General features: G+C 51.4%; 1 protein-coding gene across 1 annotated transcript in view; it reads right to left on the bottom strand.

Annotated features, from left to right (window-relative positions):
- The window catches only part of mcm7 (minichromosome maintenance complex component 7), a 46703-nt gene extending 33460 nt beyond the window's left edge, over positions 1 to 13243 (bottom strand). The window contains exons 1-6 of the mRNA XM_055630852.1: positions 13079 to 13243; positions 12894 to 13029; positions 10240 to 10319; positions 7944 to 8108; positions 4668 to 4792; positions 2750 to 2930 (exon numbers count right to left, since the gene is read on the bottom strand). Of these exons, the coding sequence (XP_055486827.1) occupies positions 2750 to 2930; positions 4668 to 4792; positions 7944 to 8108; positions 10240 to 10319; positions 12894 to 12924 (582 nt within the window). The 5' untranslated portion in view covers positions 12925 to 13029; positions 13079 to 13243. The remainder of the gene's footprint in view (positions 1 to 2749; positions 2931 to 4667; positions 4793 to 7943; positions 8109 to 10239; positions 10320 to 12893; positions 13030 to 13078) is intronic.
- Positions 13244 to 18143: the final 4900 nt, after the last annotated feature.

Below are 18143 nucleotides of genomic sequence, written 5' to 3'. Positions count from 1 at the left end.
TACCGATGTTAGACTAACTGGTCTGTAATTCCCCATTTTCTCTCTCCCCCTCCCTTCTTAGAAAGTGGGGTTACGTTTGCTACCCGCCAATCTTCAGGAACTACTCCAGAATCTAAAGAGTTTTGAAAGATTATTACTAATGCATCCACTATTTCTGGAGCTACTTCCTTAAGTACTCTGGGATGCAGCCTATCTGGCCCTGGGGATTTATCGGCCTTTAATCCATTCAATTTACCCAACACCACTTCCCGGCTAACCTGGATTTCACTCAATTCCTCCAACTCCTTTGACCCGCGGTCCCCTGCTATTTCCGGCAAATTATTTATGTCTTCCTTAGTGAAGACGGAACCAAAGTAGTTATTCAATTGGTCCGCCATATCCTTGTTCCCCATGATCAACTCCCCTGTTTCTGACTGCAAGGGACCTACATTTGTTTTAACTAATCTCTTTCTTTTCACATATCTATAAAAACTTTTGCAGTCAGTTTTTATGTTCCCTGCCAGTTTTCTTTCATAATCTATTTTTCCTTTCCTAATTAAGCCCTTTGTCCTCCTCTGCTGGTCTTGAATTTCTCCCAGTCCTCCGGTATGCCTGCTTTTTCTGGCTAATTTGTACGCATCATCCTTCGCTTTGATACTATCCCTGATTTCCCTTGCTATCCATGGATGTACTACCTTCCCTGATTTATTCTTTTGCCAAACTGGGATGAACAATTTTTGTAGTTCATCCATGCAGTCTTTAAATGTCTTCCATTGCATATCCACCGTCAACCCTTTTAGAATTAATTGCCAGTCAATCTTGGCCAATTCACGTCTCATACCCTCAAAGTTACCTTTCTTTAAGTTCAGAACCATTGTTTCTGAATTAACAATGTCACTCTCCATCCTAATGAAGAACTCAACCATATTATGGTCACTCTTGCCCAAGGGGGCACGTACAACAAGACTGCTAACTAACCCTTCCTCATTACTCAATACCCAGTCTATAATAGCCTGCTCTCTCGTTGGTTCCTCTACATGTTGATTTAGATAACTATCCCGCATACATTCCAAGAAATCCTCTTCCTCAGCACCCCTGCCAATTTCATTCACCCAATCTATATGTAGATTGAAGTCACCCATTATAACCGTTTTGCCTTTGTCGCACGCATTTCTAATTTCCTGTTTGATACCATCTCCAACTTCACTACTACTGTTAGGTGGCCTGTACACAACACCCACCAGCGTTTTCTGCCCCTTAGTGTTGTGCAGCTCTACCCATACCGATTCCACATCCTCCAAACTAATGTCCTTCCTTTCCATTGCATTAATCCCCTCTCTAATCAGTAACGCTACCCCACCTCCTTTTCCTTTCTGTCTATCCCTCCTGAATATTGAATATCCCTGGATGTTCAGCTCCCAGCCTTGGTCACCCTGGAGCCATGTCTCCGTGATCCCAACTATATCATAGTCATTGATAGCTATCTGCACATTCAACTCATCCACCTTATTACGAATGCTCCTTGCATTGAGACACAAAGCCTTCAGGCTTGTTTTTACAACACTCTTACCCCTTACACAATTATGTTGAAAAGTGGCCCTTTTTGATTTTTGCCCTGGTTTTGTCTGCCTGCCACTTTTACTTTTCAGCTTGCTACCTATTTCTTCTACCCTCATTTTACACCCTTCGGTCTCTACGCTCACACATTTTAGAAACCCTTTCCCTTTAACTCCATCCTCCACTGTCCCATTCAACACCCCACCCCCCTTATTCAGTTTAAAGCCACCCGTGTAGCAGTGGCAAACCTGCCTGCCAGAATGCTGGTCCCACACCCATTAAGATATATTTCAATTTAATCAGATAACTAGGATTCCTGCTTGTTTTTTGTTTTGTTTTAGAAATACAGGCTGTTCGGACCATCGAGTCCACGCTGACCACCCATCAGCCGTTCATACTAGTTGTAAGTTGGCCCACTTTCTAATCCACTCGCTACACACAGAGGACATTTTTTTTTTGGCAGAGGCCAATTAACCTTACTTAATCCATAACTATTTTAAAGGCAATGGAAGAGCGGTGTGTGGTCCCAAAAGGCTTGCCAACAAACAAATCATTGTTTGGCCGTCCAAACTCCAGTGCACACACGGTCCGTTATCACACCTTGCCTTATACGTTGACTGTGAGTGACCACTGAGCACGTGTCTGTCGCTGTGAGGCAGCAGCTCTACACGTGAAAACAATTATTTGGCTTATTCTGTATAAACAAATGGGTAGTGGACAGTGGAGGACGACACAGTGGTGCAGCTGCATGTGAATGGTCACAGGGAGAACGTACAAACTCCACACCCACACACAATAACACACACACACACAGACACAGGCAGCCAGAGGTCAGGATTGAACCCGGGTCTCTGGTACTGTGAATGTGAATCTGGTTGTGTGGCTACAAGTGGAATGAGCAAAGCACACACACAGGTCAGGATCGAACCTGTGTCTCTGGTGCTGTGAATGTGAATCTGGTTGTGTGGTGACAAGGGGTTCGAGCAAACACCACACACACACACACATTCGAGGTCAGGATGGAACCCGGGTCTCTGGCACTGCGAACGGTCACAGGGAGAACGTATGCACACAGTGCCTGAGATCAGGATCTGTGGCGCAGTGAGGCAGCGGCTCTACCCGCTGCGCTACCCTGCGGCCTGTTATCGCTGCATGCCATGTGCATTGGCTCCGACGGATGAACGGACGGTGGTGGGGGGTGGGGTGGACTCACCGGCTGGTAGGTCTCGGCTCCGCACTGGTCGCACGTGTAGGTGGCCACCACCATCATGGGCTTGACCTCGGTCACCCGGGTGACAATGCCCCGCACAGTCACCAGCTTGCCAATGCTGTCCGCCTTCACGTCCCTCACCACCTTGGGCTTCATCGTGCTGGAATGCTTGAAGTAAACCTCGCTGTGAAGGAGCAGAGGAGTCCAGTTACAGATCAGTTCACTGTCCCAGCTCCCACAACAGACCGTGCAACGTCCAATCCCACCTCCTCCAACACCATTTCTTAAAGGCGGCACAGCAGTCGAGTTGCCGCCTCACAGCGCCAGAGACGCGGGTTCAGTCCTGACCACGGATGTTATCTGTACGAGTTTGTACTTTCGCCCCATGACCTGCGTGGGTTTTTTCCGGGTGCTCCAGTTTGCTCCCACGCCCCATAGATGTGTGGATTTGAAGGTTAATTGGCTTTGGTTAAATTGCAAATTGTGCTGAGTGTGTGTAAGATAGTGCTAGTGTACGGGGATCACTGCTCTGCGCGTGCTCAGTGTGTGAAAGAGACTGTTTCCACGCTGTATCTTTAAACTATATTAAACTCTTAGGAACATCCACGGTGGACGGGAGATTTTGAGAGATAGTGTAGATTCTAGACAGTCAGAACCTCCCAGCATGGTGGCACGGCAGTAGAGTCTTACTGGGCCAGTGACCCGGGTCTGATCCTGACTATGGGTGACGTCTGTACGTTTCCCCCGTGGGTTTTCTCCGGGTGCTCCGGTTTACTTTCATACTCCAAAGACGTACAGGCTGGTAGGTTAATTGGCTTTGGTAAAAACTGTCCCAACTGTGAGTGGAATAGCGTTTGTGTGCAGGGCTCGCGGGTCGGCGGGGACTTGTCGGCCCAAAGGGCCTGTTTCCGTGCTGTCTCTCCAACTAAACTGAAAGGCTGGAGACCTTGGAGGGAAAAAGTGAGAGCCTTGAGAGAGGTCTGAGTGTGACTGGGAGACAGTGTTGGTGACAAAATGTTTTTTTGCGTCTTTAGTTGAGTTTAGAGATACAAGCCCTTCGGCCTCCACCGACCAGCGATCCCTGCAGACTAGCACTATTCGACACACACTAGGGACAAAGTCCAATGATATCAAGTCAACCCGTGCATCTTGAGCGTGGGAGGAAACCAAAGATCACAGCGAAAACCCACACGGTCATGGGGAGAATGTACAAACTGTGCAGATAAGCACCCGTAGTCAGGATCAAACCCGGTAGAGTTGCTGTGAGGCAGCAACTCTACCGCTGGGACACGGCAGCGTGGATTCAGCAGGTTAATTCCCGGAATGGCGGGACTGTCATACATTGGAAGAATGGAGCAGCTGGGCTTGTTTACTCTGGAATTTAGAAGGATGAGAGGAGATATTATTGAAATATTAAAATATTATTAAGGGATTGGACACGCTAAGAGGCAGGAAACATGTTCCCAATGTTGGGGGAGTGCAGAACCAGGGGCCACAGTTTAAGAATTAGGGGTAAGCCATTTAGAACGGAGATGAGGAAAAAAAATTTCGCCCAGAGTTGTGAATCTGTGGAATTCTCTGCCTCAGAAGGCAGTGGAGGCCAATTATCTGGATGCTTTCAAGAGAGAGTTAAGCAGAGCACTTAAAGATAGCGGAGTCTTTGGGGAGAAGGGAGGTACAGATTGTGGATGATTAGCTATGATCACATTGAATGGCGGTGCTGGCTCGAAGGGCCAAATGGCCTACTCCTGCACCTACTGTATACTGATATGGTAGTGTTGTTTGATGCTTTCAGGTAGGCACTTTGACATGTGGGGGAAGGAGGGACACGGAACACGTGCAGGCAGAGGGCAGTTGAAGGTGGCATCGTGTTCTGCGCGGACATTGCAGGCTCTGCACGGTGCTGCATTGGTGCGCTCACAATCGCCGCAGCAGCTCCGCTGGGTACTGGTTGCGCGCGTCGTGGACTTCATTGGGGTCGCGGGTCCTCTGCTCCATCATCAGCCGATGCTCGATGTAGACATCCAGGGCGTCCTTACTCACCACCTGCGCGGGAAAGCAGAAGCGGACAGAGCCGTCAGCGTGGGAATAAAGTGAACCCACCCTCGCCAACCAGGCGCTGGTTAGGTCGCATTTGGAGTACTGTGAGCAAATATGGGCCCCATATCCGAGGATGTGCTGGCTCTGGAGAGGGACGAGAGGAGGTTTTACAAGAATGATTCCAGGAATGAGTGGGTTAGCAAATGATGAGCGTTTGACTGCACTGGGCCGATACTCGCTGGAGTTTAGTAGGTTGAGGGGAGACCTCATTGAAACTTATTGAATAATGAAAGGCATCGATAGAGTGGATGTGGAGAGGATGTTTCCACTGGTGGGAGAGTCTAGGTCCAGAGGGCTCAGCCTCAGAATTAGAGGGTGCTCTTTAAGAAAGGAGGTGAGGAGGAACTTCTTTAGTCTGATGGTAGTTAATCTGTCAAAATCATTGCCACAGAGGACTATGGAGGCCAAGTCAGTAGATATTGTTAAAGCAGAGATAGATAAATTGTTGATTATAACATGTGTCAAGGGTTATGGGATGAAGGCAGGAATATTGGTTTAGGAGGCAGAGATCAGCCATGGGGATGTGGGATAGACTCGATGTGCCGAATGGCCACATTCTACCCCAATAACTTATGAACCTGACCAGACAGCAGTGAGCAATGTGGAGGAGAGAACTGCGGATGCTGGTTTAAATCGCAGGCAGACACAAAATGCTGGAGTAACTCAGTGGGACAGGCAGCATCTCTGCGGAGAAGGAAAGGGTGATGTTTCGGGTTGAGACCCTTCTTCAAACTCATGCCAGAGGAGTGGGCGGTACAGAGATAAAATGTAGTAGGAGACACTAAGACTGGTGGGAGAACTGGGAAGGAGGAGGAGCTGGAGAGAGAGGGAAAGCAAGGGCTACTTGAAGTTAGAGACGTCAATGTTCATACCGCTGGGGTATAAGCTGCCCAAGTGAAGGTTGGATTGGGAATGGGAGGGGGAGTTAAGGAGAACAGGTTGGTTGAGGCGGACTGAGCGGAGGTATTCAGCGAAATGATTGCTGATCCTGCGCTTGCTCTCTCCGATATACAGGAGTCGACACCTGGAACGCTTTTAAAGTAGATGAGGTGCAGGTGAACCTCTGCCTCACCTAAAAAGACTGTCGAGATCCTTGGACGGAGTCGAGGGGGGAGGTAAAGGGACAGGTATTGCATCTCCTGTGGTTGCTGGTGAAGTACCCAGGGAGGGGGTGGTTTGCGTGGGGAGGGACGAGTTGACCAGGGAGTTACGGAGGGAACCGTCTCTGCAGAAAGCAGAAAGGCGTGGAGATGGGAAGATGTGGCTCGTAGTGGCAGCCTGTAGGAGGTGGCGAAAATATCGGAGGATTATGTGCTGTATGCAACAGCTGACGGGGTGGAAGGCGGGGACAAGGGGGGCGTTGTCCTTGTTACGAATGGGGGTGGGGGAGAGGAGGAGCTGCGGGATATCGAGGAGACCCCAGTGAGAACCTCATCTATAATGGAAATGGGGAACCCCGTTCCCCAAAGAATGAGGACATCTCAGATGACCTGGTATGGAACACCTCATCCTGGGTGCAGATGTGGCGTAGACAGAGGAATTGGGAGTAGGGGGATAGAGTCTTTACAGGTCGGCTGCTCTGGAAGGTTAGATCGCATGGGATCCAAGGAGGGGGAGCTGAATGGATATTTTTGTTCGGGAGTGGAACATTTTGAGTCGAGACTCTTCAAAAGACTGATTGGATCTCATAGAACCATATAAAATTCTTAAGGGATTGGACAGGCTAAATGCTGGGAAAATGTTCCCCATGTTAGGGGTAGTCCAGAACCAGGGGTCACAGTTTAAGAATAAGGGGTAGGCCATTTAGGACTGAGATGAGGAAAAACGTTTTCACCCAGAGAGTGGTGAATGTGGAATTCTCTGCCACAGAAAGCAGTGGAGACCAATTCACTGGACCTTTTCAAGAGCGGGTTAGATTTAGCTCTACGGGCTAACGGAATCAAGGGATATGGGGAGAAAGCAGGAACGGGGTACTGATTTTGGATGATCAGCCATGATCATATTGAATGGCAGTGCTGGCTCAAAGGGCCGAATGGCCTACTCCTGCACCTATTTTCTATTTCAATGAGTAGGGTGGAGAAAGTTGGGGGCAGTATATAGCTTGGCAAGTGATAGGTGGATACAGGGGAGGTAGGGGATTGATTGGCAGACAGGGAGAGTAAGTGACAAAAGCTGGAGGTAAAAAGGAGACTAAAGGGTGTTGGATAAAGAGAGAACAGGTGCAAAGCCGGAGAGGCAGGGATGTTGGTGGATACGGACAGTGTGGAGATGAAAGGGGAGGATGATGAGGAAATGTGGGAAAGTGGAGATGGAGTACTCAGGAGGAGAAAGGTGAGTGGTAATGTGGTGGATGAAATGCGTGAAATGTGGTGGTGGGCTGTGGAGAGGAAGCGTGGGGGGAGGTGGAGGAAAATCAAGGGAAAGAGAGAAGGGATATGTGCAGGGGAAAAGATCCAGGGGAGGGAGAGACGAGGAAGCAGAGGAGTGACGGAGGGGGAGATAAGTGGGGGAGGGGGAGAGGGTAATCAGGGGGAGGGGAGACAGATGGGAGATCAGGTTGGAGGGGGGTGAGGGTGGGAGATCAGGGGAAATGAGGGGGAGAAATAAGGGAGGGAGAGGGAGAAATGGGTGGATGATGGGGGGTGGAGGAGGAGAGAAAGGGGAAGGAGAGGAGGGATCAGGGGAAAGTGTGATGGGATGGGAGAGTCGGGGGTGGGATGGGAGGGAGGAAAGGAGAAGGTTAGGGGGGGAATGTGGAGGGATCATGGAAGTGCGAGGTAAATGTGGTGGGGGGGGGGAGACGTCGAGGAGTGATGGAGTGGGAGATATATATGGGGAAAGAGAGGAGGAATGGAATGTGAGAACAGATCAGGAGGGGGTTGCGGATGGGAGAGATCGTGGAAAGAGGATGGAATGGAAGGGATGGGAGAGGGGACAGATCAGGGGATGGGATGGAAGGGGATGGGAGAGAACAGATCAGGGGAGTGGGAGAGATCGTGGGAAGGAGAGATGGAAGGGAATGGGGGACAGATCAGGGGAAGGAGAGGGGGAGAGTACTTGAAGCGGCACCTCGTCCCTCCCTGGAGCCAGAACCCACCTCCTTCTCCTTGTGCTGGGGCAGTAAGTCCTGCACGGCATCGGCGAAGAGGTTGACGTAACGGCAAGTGTTGTCACAGATGGAGTCGACCAGCTCGGGGTCCTCCTCCGCGATATCGTCCAGGTCGATGTAGAGAGCCACCTGCTCGCGGTGGGCAACTTGCACCTGCAAACCAAAGGTCGAGCGGTGAGGGAAGGAGTGAAGGGATGTCTTACAACAAGGGTTCCTGAGGTACATTTACTCCACAGGAGGTAAATTTCACCTAGACAGGGAGTAAATTTGTTGATTCTGGATTTGTACATATTATTTCACATTGACTGACTGTGTTTGGTTCTGGTATTCATCATTAGTTGTTCATAAATAAGTGAAATAACACTGCTGCCGGGGGTAAACGGGACGAAAAAGGTTGGGAACCCGTCTTACAAGTTTGCAAGTCACAGGAACAGAAACAGGCCATTCGGCCCATCGAGGCCACTGCCATTCAATCACCGCTGATCTATCGCTCTAGACCGTCGTTTGGTGAACTTCATAATTTCATGTTCTAGGGGCAGAATTAGGCCATTCGACCCATCTCCATCATTCAATTGTGGCCGATCTATCTCTCTCGCTTCTAATCTCATTTTCCTGCTTTCTCCACCTAACCCGACACCCATACTAATCAAGAATCCAACTATCTCCGCCTTTTAAAATATCCATTGACTTGGCTTCCACCGCCTTCTATGGCAATTAAGTCCAGATTCATCGCCCTCTATACCTCCTCAGCTCCTTCCTAAAGGTATGTCCTTTAATTCCGAGGCTGTGACATCTGGTCCTAGACTCTCCCACTCGTGGAAACATCCACTAGTCATAGACACAAAATGTTGGAGTAACTCAGCAAGTCCGGCATCAGTTCTTTCATTCATTCCTTCTGTACCTTTCCACATCTCTAGTTTCCCTCTCCCGATTCTCAAGGGCCTGCCGTCCACTTGCATGCGATTACGTGCGTTTGTACGTCTTTGGAACGTGGGAGGAAACCAGGGAATCCCGAGAAAACCCATGCGATCACCGGGGATAACAGATAAACTCCGTGCAGACAGCACCTGTAGTCAGGATCAAACCCGGATCTCTGGTGCTGTGAGGCAGTGGCTCTACCTGCTGCACCTCTGTGCCACCAATTCATACGGGTGGAGTAAACGCTTCTGAAGACTGAGATCCCAGACGCCCAGACCTAGTAATTAAGGCTGACTCATTTGAGTATACAAATACCCCAGTTACTGAGACAGACAACTATCCCCATGACAAAACACACTGACACGAAGTGACAGTAATACTGACACAAATTCAGTGGGTCAGGCAGCCCTGGAGTACATGGATAGGTGACGTTTTGGACCGGAATCTTTCTTCAGACTGAATGATCCTGACCTGAAACCGCTCTTTATTTTACTGCTTTCGAGATAGTGTTGACACAGGCCCTTCGGCCCACCGGGTCCGTACTGACCAGCGATCACCCCATACACTAGCACTCTCCTAGACTACGGACAATTTACAAAAGCAAAATTAACTGCCAAATCTGTACATCTTTGGAGTGTGGAAAGAAGACCGGAAGAAACCCACGTGGTCACAGGAATAACATATAAACCCCATGCAGACAGCGACCGTCGTCAGGGTCAAACCGTAGTCTCTGGCGCTTTAGGTCAGCAACTTGACCACAGCGCCATGGTACATGTGTATAGGAAGGAACTGCAGATGCTGGTTTAAACCGAAGATGGAGTAACTCAACAGGCCAAGCAGCATCTCTGGAGAGAAGGAATAAATGGGTGACGTTTTGGGTCGAGTCTGAAGAAGGGTCTCCACCTGAAACGTCACCCATTCCTTCTCCCCATAGATGCTGCCTATCCCGCTGAGTTACTCCAGGTTTTTGTGTCTATTCACGGTACATGTAGTTTAGAGATACAGGCCCTTCGGCACACCAAGTCCACACCGACCAGCAATCCCCGCACATTTTCACCTTCCTACACACACTCGGGACAATTTACAATTATACCAAACCAATTAGCCTACAAGCATGTACGTCTTTGGAGTGTGGGAGGAAACCACAGATCCCGGAGAAAACCCACGCAGGTTATTGGGAGAACATACAAACTCCATAGAGACAGCGCCCATAGTCAGGATCGAACCCAGGTCTCTGGCGCTGTGAGGCAGCAACTATCGCTGTGCCACCCTGTGACAATAAAGTTCCATTGAACCCCCTAATAATTGCGAACATGGAGCACATTGAGGATAGGTTAGAAATGCTGCGAAACACAAGGGTTCTTACCAATTGGTCGACATATTTGAATTGCTTCTTCCCAAATTCATTATCGGTGTAGAACTCCTGCAGGAACTTGATGCATTTCTCTGTAAGAAACATGTAATTAATTTGTCTCCCATCTCAAACATAGAATAACCATCCTTTAAGACTAGAGATACAGCGTGGAAACAGGCCCTTCGGCGGACCAGCAATCACCCCGTACACAGGCACTATCCTACACATTAGGGACATTCTTCAGAAGCCAATCGATCTATAAATCCGTACAGCTCTGGAGTGTAGGAGGAAATCGGTAGAAATCCCACGAGGTCACAGGGAGAACGTACAAATTCCATACAGATAGCACCCATAGTCAGGATCGAACCCAGGTGTCTGGCGCTGAAAGGGAGCAACTCTAACACAGTCCCATCCATAAAAAGACATTTACTTTCAAATAAAAGATGCTGGCAATGAATCATGTGGCCCAGCTCAACAGGCAGAGAAATATGATCGGTAACTAGTTCTAACAAAACACCTTAAAACAAAGGGCAGCACAGTGGCACAGCTGGTAAAGCAGCTGCCTAATAGCGCCAAAGACCCACGGTGGATCCTGAAAGGCCGACAGAGTGGATGTGGAGAGGCTATTTCCAGTAGTGGGAGTCGAGGACCAGGGTGAACAGCCTTAGAATGAAAAGACATACCTTTAGAAAGATGAAGTGGGATCTCTTTAGCCACAGTAGTGAATCTGTGGAATTAATTGCCACAGACGGCTGTAAAGGCCAAGCCATTGGGTATTTTAAAAGCAGAGATAATGTTTCTGATGGCTAGATAGCACGCAACATAAAAGCTTTTCACTGAAGAAAAGGAATAGGTGACTTTTCGGGTTGAGACCCTTCTTTAGATTGAAAGTCAGGGGAAAGGGAAACGAGAGATATAGACAATGATATAGAGATGTAGAACAAATGAATGAAAGATGTTCAAGGAAGCAGCCCATTGTTTTGTTGTGGGCTAGGTGACAACAACTTATACAGACAACAAAACTCACCAGGACAATGAAACTAGTACAGCGACTAGGCTGGGGGAAGAGTATAGAAGTTGGGAGGTCATATTGAAGTTAAAAGAGACATTGGTGAGGCCACATTCAGACTATTGTGTTCAGTTCTGGGCACCATGTTATTGGAAAGATGTTGTTAATTTAGAAAGGGTGCAGAGATTTACAAGAATACTGCCAGGACTAGAGGGCTGAGCTGAAGGGAGAGGTTGAGTAGGCTGGGACTCTATTCCTTGGAGCGCAGGAGTGATGTTATAGAGGTGTACAAAAACATGAGAGGAATAGATCGGGTAGATGAACGGAGTCTCTTGCCCAGAGTAGGGTAATAGAGGACCAGAGGACATAGGTTTAAGGGGGATTTCATAGAGATGTGAAAAATATAGTGTGTATGGAACAAGCTGCTGGAGGAGGTAATTGAGTCTGGTATTATCACTAAGAAGCAAATGGACAGGAACATATATGACAGGTACAGACAGACATGGGCCAAATGCAGGCAGGTAGGACTAGTATAGATGGGACATATTGGTCGATGTTGGCAATTTGGACCGATGGTTCTGTTTCCATGCTGCATCACTCTATGGCATTGTCTCTCAGACAAAAGCATCATATCCTTCTCACAACAACGCTCACAAGCACAACTTTCTCTCACACTGCTGGTCCAAATACAGATGAGAACAAAAATCTAATCTCCTCCCACACACAACCCAACTGTTCCTCACCCCCCCCCAAAAAAAAATATCACCCCCTATCTGAAAAAACAGCACGTTTGCCCACTCCCACACCCAGCACACATCCTCTAGCCCTCTCGCCACTACTAACCCAGCACCCTCTTCCAAACCAACACCCATTTCCCCACGACAATAGTGCCGACCTCCCCACAACCAGACTGCACTCCCCTACAACACACTGGCAACCAACTAACATCATAAACAGCCGCCTCCCCAACATCCCTGCCCCCCCTCCAACCATCCTCCTGCCCCCTCAATCCCCTTTACCATCCCATCCCTCCTGCCCCCCCCCCCCAACCATTCTCCCCATCCCTCCTGCCCCCTCAATCCCCTTTACCTTCCCATCCAAGTCAAGTCAAGTCAAGTTTATTTGTCACATGCACATACGAGATGTGCAGTGAAATGAAAGTGGCAATGCTCGCGGACTTTTGTGCAAAAGACAAACAACAGAACAACCAAACAAATTATAAACACAATCATAACACACATATTCTTTTACATAATAAATAATAGAAGGAAAAACGTTCAGTAGAGTTAGTCCCTGGTGAGATAGGCAGTTAGGCATCCCTCCTGCCCCCTCAATCCCTTTACCTTCGCATCCCTCCTGACCCCAAAACCCACCTTACCTGCCCCTTAACTCCCACCCCCGTCCCCATCTCTCCCACTGCTCTCCTCCCCCATCCCTCCTGCCCCCCGAAACATTACCATCTCATTACTTCCCCTCCTGGATCCATTCTCCTTATTCCCCTCCCCCCCCCCCCCCCCCCATCACGTTTACCCTCTACCCCCCAATGCTACCCCCCGCATCTCCCCACCCACACCCTGTCCCCCCCATGGTCTTGTCTTGTCACCCCCCCCTCCTCCCTCACGACCCCCTCACGACCCCCCCCGACCCCAGTCCTCACCCTTCTCGCTCTGGTAATCTCTGGGCGCCATGGCTGATGCTGTTGGCCGCTCCTGACGCCGGGACCTTCTACCCCCGGCCCGGCCCGGACTGGACGCTCCCTCTCCTGGACCTTCTCCGGTCGGGCGCTCCCTCACCTTCTCACGGTCGGGCGCTCCCTCACTCTCTCCTCGGGCGCTCCCTCACTCTCCTCGCGCTCCCTCACTCAAACTCAAACTGAAACTCACGCTCGCGCTCCCTCTCTCTCCACCCGCGCGGCGCGGAGACTGAAAGTGGCGCGAAGCGGCGCCCACGTGAGCGAGCGCGGACTGTGCCACAGCGCCGGGTTGTGGGGGGGGGGTTCTCTCTCCCCCCGACTCTCCCCCAGCACCAGTGGGTGCAGCCGCACCGCCAGACGGGACAATAGACACAATCTGCCGGTCTCGTGGGGCTGGCCGGGGGGGGGGGCGCTACCCGGGGAGAGACACCAACCGCCATCTGCCCCCCCCCCCCCCCCGCTCCCCGCCCGGTGGCGCCAAACCGCCCCCGCTTCCCATTGGCTGCGACCCCTCACCCACCGCGTCACCGCCCAATGGGAGGGGAGGGCGCGACGGGCCGAGTGGCCACGGGGCGGGGGATAGCAGGGAGCATTTAAGAGACTTTTAGACACAGTAACATGGAGTCAGGAGTGTTTTGTTGTCATAGGTCCCAGATGGAACAATGACATTCTTACTCACCGCAATAGAATTTGTAATCATAGCACTTTGTAAACATTATAATAAAGAAGAAAATAAAGTTCAATGTGTATGTATACACAAGATTCAAGATTCAAGATAGATTTAATTGTCACATGTGCCAGATGGCACAGTGAAATGAATTCCCATACAGCCATACAATAAAAAATAAACAGGATTCAACACACTATAGAATTTAACATAAAACATCCCCACACAGCAGAATCAAGTTTCCCACTATGTGGGAAGGCCCCAAAGTCAGTCTCTTCCTCCACTGTTCCTTGTGGTCAGGGCCTCCCCAAGCCCTCCGCAGTTGCAGCTACGGGCGGCCTGATGTCCACACATATAAATATAAAGTGTCACAAAAGCGTCTGCAGTTCCTTCCTATATACACACATACACATATATATATATGCACAAGAAGGGACAAAACCGGCTGTACATTTTGAGAAGGCTCCGCTCCTTCAATCAGTGGTACCAATGTTCTACCAATCAGTGGTAGCCAGTGCCATCTTCTTCGCTGCCATATGCTGGGGCAGCAGGACGAAGGCTGCGGATGCCAATAGGATCAACAAGCTCATCAGGAAGGCTGGCTCCGTCCTGAGGGCAGAGTTGGATTCATGGGAGGTTGGTCTTGGCCTTCTCAAACTGCGGAGCATCCTGAATAATACTGCTCAACCCCTCCATGACACACTGGCCAACCTGAGGTGCAACTTCAGCAACAGACTGGTTCCACCAAGAATGCCACAGGAGATCCTTGATCCATGACACAATTAAACTATACAACTCCTCCCTGTGGTGTAGACTGACTCCCTCCCCCCTCCCCCCTCCCCAATCTTTGCAACCCCCAATCCTTTCCACTGGTCATTTTAATTTCATGTTTCATCTATCTTGTGTTTTACGACTGTTGGCAGATCAATTTCTCTCCTGGGATAAATAAAGTTCTATCGTATGGTATTATAATCCTTCTGCATCTAGCTCGCGGGGTATTGATTTCTGCGTTCTAACATATCAGGACCCTGTTTCCCATATTCTCTTGACTTACCCTAATCCTTTCCACACATTGGGGCCCAGTTCCACATTTCCTTCCACTTGGCCAACTACCCTGGTCATCTGTGTAGGAAAGAACAGCAGTCTGAGGAAGGGCCCTGACCCGGAACGTCACCCATTCCTTCTCTCCAGAGATGTTGCCTGTCCCGCTGAGTTACTCCAGCATTTTGTATCTACCCTGGTCGTCTGTGTAGGAAGGAACTGCAGATGCTGGTTTACACCGAAGATAGACACAAAATGCTGGAGTAACTCAGTGGGACAGGCAGCATCTCTGGAGAGAGGTAATAGGTGACATTTCGGGTCGAGATCCTTCTTCACACTGAGAGTCAGGAGAAAGGGAAACAAGAGATATAGACGGTAATGTAGAGAGATATAGAACAAATGAATGAAAGATATGCAAAAAGTAACGATGATCAAGGAAAGGTGGAGCCCACAATGTTGACATAAGACTGTCTGAAGAAGGGTCTCAGCCTGAAACGTCCCAATTCCATCTCTCCAAAGATGCTGCCTGTCCTGCTGAGTTACTCCAGTCCACACTGGTCATCTCCTCTCTTCCCCTCCCCTGTTTTCCCATTTAACTTTGGAACGCATGTATGCATTAACCAGCATGAACTGAGTTGGAGGTGTGCATTAACCCATTCATAATCAGCACTACTACCCCTTTGTTAACCAACATTAATCATGTGTTAACCAGCATTACCCCTGGGTTGGTGTTAATCAGGATTAACCCGTTAACCAGCACCAACTTTGCTAACTAGCATCACCACTGGGTTGTTGTGTTAACCAGCATTAACCCTCTGTTAATCAGCATTAACCCATTCTTAGCCTGCATTACCCGTGGGTTGGTGTGAGTTAACCAGCATCAACCCTCTGCATTACCCCATGGTTGGTTTCTGTCTACTAGCATTAACCTCCGTTAACCAACATCGCCCGTGGGTTGGTGTGTCAACCCTCTATTAACCTGCATTACTCCCCTGTTAACCTGAACTAATCCCCTGTTAACCTGCATTTTAGATTTGATTAGATTAGATTAGTTTCAACTTTATTGTCATTGCACAAATACGAGTACAGGTACAACGAAATGCAGTTTAGCATCTAATCAGAGTGCAAAGTAGTAAAAATACTGGTTAAAACAATATGTACAATGTGGATGAATTGAACTAGTACATAGGCAAATAAATATATACAGATAAAAGGGTATAAAAGATAGCTAGCGTCGGGCCTGTGAGTTCAGCAGGGTAATGGTATTTTGGAAGAAGCTGTTCCTCAGCCTGCTTGTGCGAGACCTAAGGCCCCTGTACCACCTTCCCTGATGGGAGGAGAGCAAATAGTCCATGGTTAGGGTGTGAGGGGTCCTTAATGATTTTCCCCGGCCCGTCTCAGACACCGTGTGCGGTGGAGGGCATCCATGGCAGGGAGCGGGGCATCGATGATGTGATGAGCGGTTTTCACCGCCTGTTGCAGTGCCTTCCTATTACCCTCTGCTAACCTGCATTAACTCTCCGCTAACCTGTATTAACCCTTGTTATGGGGGGGGGTGGATGGGGTTGCGGGGAGAATGGTGGGCGGTGGGGTAATGGGGGGGGATGGGGGTAACTGGGGGTGGGTAATGGGTCGGTCATGGGGGGGGGGGCCGGGTTAATGGGGGGGGGGGGTAATGGGGGGGGGGATGGAATCTGGTCATGGGGGGCAGGGATGCGGGGGTAATGGGGGGGGGGGCTGGGGTAATGGGGGGGGCTGGGGTAATGGGGGGCTGGGGTAATGGGGGGGGCGGGGTAATGGGGGGGGCTGGGGTAATGGGGGGGGGGGCTGGGGTAATGGGGGGGGGATGGGGGTAAGGGGGGGGGCTGGGGTAATGGGGGGGGGGCTGGGGTGAATGGGGGGGGTTGGGAGTATGGGGGGCTGGGGTAAGGGGGGGCTGGGGTAATGGGGGGGCGAGGGTGGGTAATGGGGGGGGGGGGCTGGGTGTAATGGGCTGGGCGTGGGGTAATGGGGGGGGGGGGCGGCGGGGGTAATGGGGGGGCTGGGGGGGGTAATGGGGGGGGCTGTGGGGGTAATGGGGGGCGGGATGTGTGGGTAATGGGGGGGGGCTGGGGTACTGGGGGGGGGCTGGGGTAATGGCGGGGCTGGGGGAATGGGGGGGGGCTGGGTGTAATGGGGGGCTGGGGCTGTAATGGGGGGGGCTGGGGGTATGGGGGGGGGTGGGGTATGGGGGGTGGGGTAATGGGGGGGCTGGGGTAATGGGGGGGCGGCTGGGGTAAATGGGGGGGATGTGGTAATGGGGGGGTCTGGGGTAATGGGGGGGTGGGGTAATGGGGGGGGTTGGTAATGGGGGGGGGGTGGGGGTTAATGGGGGGGTTGTGGGGTAATGGGGGGGGGTGGGGTATGGGGGGGGGGCTGGGTAATGGGGTATGGTGGGGCTGGGGTAATGGGGGGGTGGCTGGTAATGGGGGGGGGGGCTGGGGGTAATGGGGGGGAGGCTGGGTAATGTAATGGGGGGGGGGTCCTGGGGTAAGGGGGGGGGGGTGTGGGTAAGGGGGGGGGCGGCTGGGTAATGAGGGGGCTGTGGGGGTAATGTGGGGGCGGCTGTGGGTAATGCGGGGGATGGGGTAATGGGGTGGGGCAACTGGGGTAATGGGGAGGGGCTGGGGTAATGGGGGGGGCTGGGGTAATGGGGGGGCTGGGGAGTAATGGGGGGGTGGGGGGTATAATGGGGGGGTGGGGTAATGGGGGGGGTGGGGTAAGGTATGGGCGGGGGTGGGGGTATGGGGGCGGGGTGGGGTAATGGGGGGGGTGCCTGGGGTAATGGGGGGGGGGCTGGGGAGTTGGGGGGGGGGGGCTGGGGTTGGATGGGTGGGCTGGGGTAATGGGGGGGGCTGGATGAATGGGGGCGGGTGGGGTAATGGGGGGGGGTGGGTCACATGGGGGGGGGTGGGGTATGGGGGGGGTGGGGTTAATGGGGGGGGGTGGGGTAATGGGGGGGGATGGGAGTGACGGGAGGGGTTGGGGTAATGGGTTTTGTTTGTAATGGGGGGGGCTGGTGGTAAGGGGGGTTGGGGTAATGGGGGAGGGCTGGGGTAATGGGGGGGGGTGGTGTAATGGGGGGGGGGCTGGGGTAATGGGGGGGTGGGGGTAAGTTTGGGGGTGGGTTTGGTAATGGGGGTGGGGATGGGGTAATGGGGGGGGTGGGGTAATTGGGGGGGGCTGGGGTTAATGGGGGGGTGGTGGTAGTGGGGGGTTTGGGTTAATGGGGGGGGGATGGGGTTTGTAATGAATGGGGGGAGATGGGGTAATGGGGGGGGGTGGGGTACATGGGGGGGATGGGGTGTATGGGGGGGGTGGGTATGGTAATGGGGGCGGGGGTGGGAGTAATGGGGGTGGGGGTAATGAGGGTAATGGGGGGGCTGGGGTATGGGGCGGGTGGGAATGGGTATGTGGGTGGTTTGTGGGTAATGGTATGGGGGGGGGTGGGGTAATGGGTAAATGTG

Source organism: Leucoraja erinacea, unplaced genomic scaffold (genome assembly GCF_028641065.1).
Source record: "Leucoraja erinacea ecotype New England unplaced genomic scaffold, Leri_hhj_1 Leri_54S, whole genome shotgun sequence".
Taxonomy (NCBI): domain Eukaryota; kingdom Metazoa; phylum Chordata; class Chondrichthyes; order Rajiformes; family Rajidae; genus Leucoraja; species Leucoraja erinaceus.
This window is presented reverse-complemented; position numbering and strand designations above follow the sequence as displayed.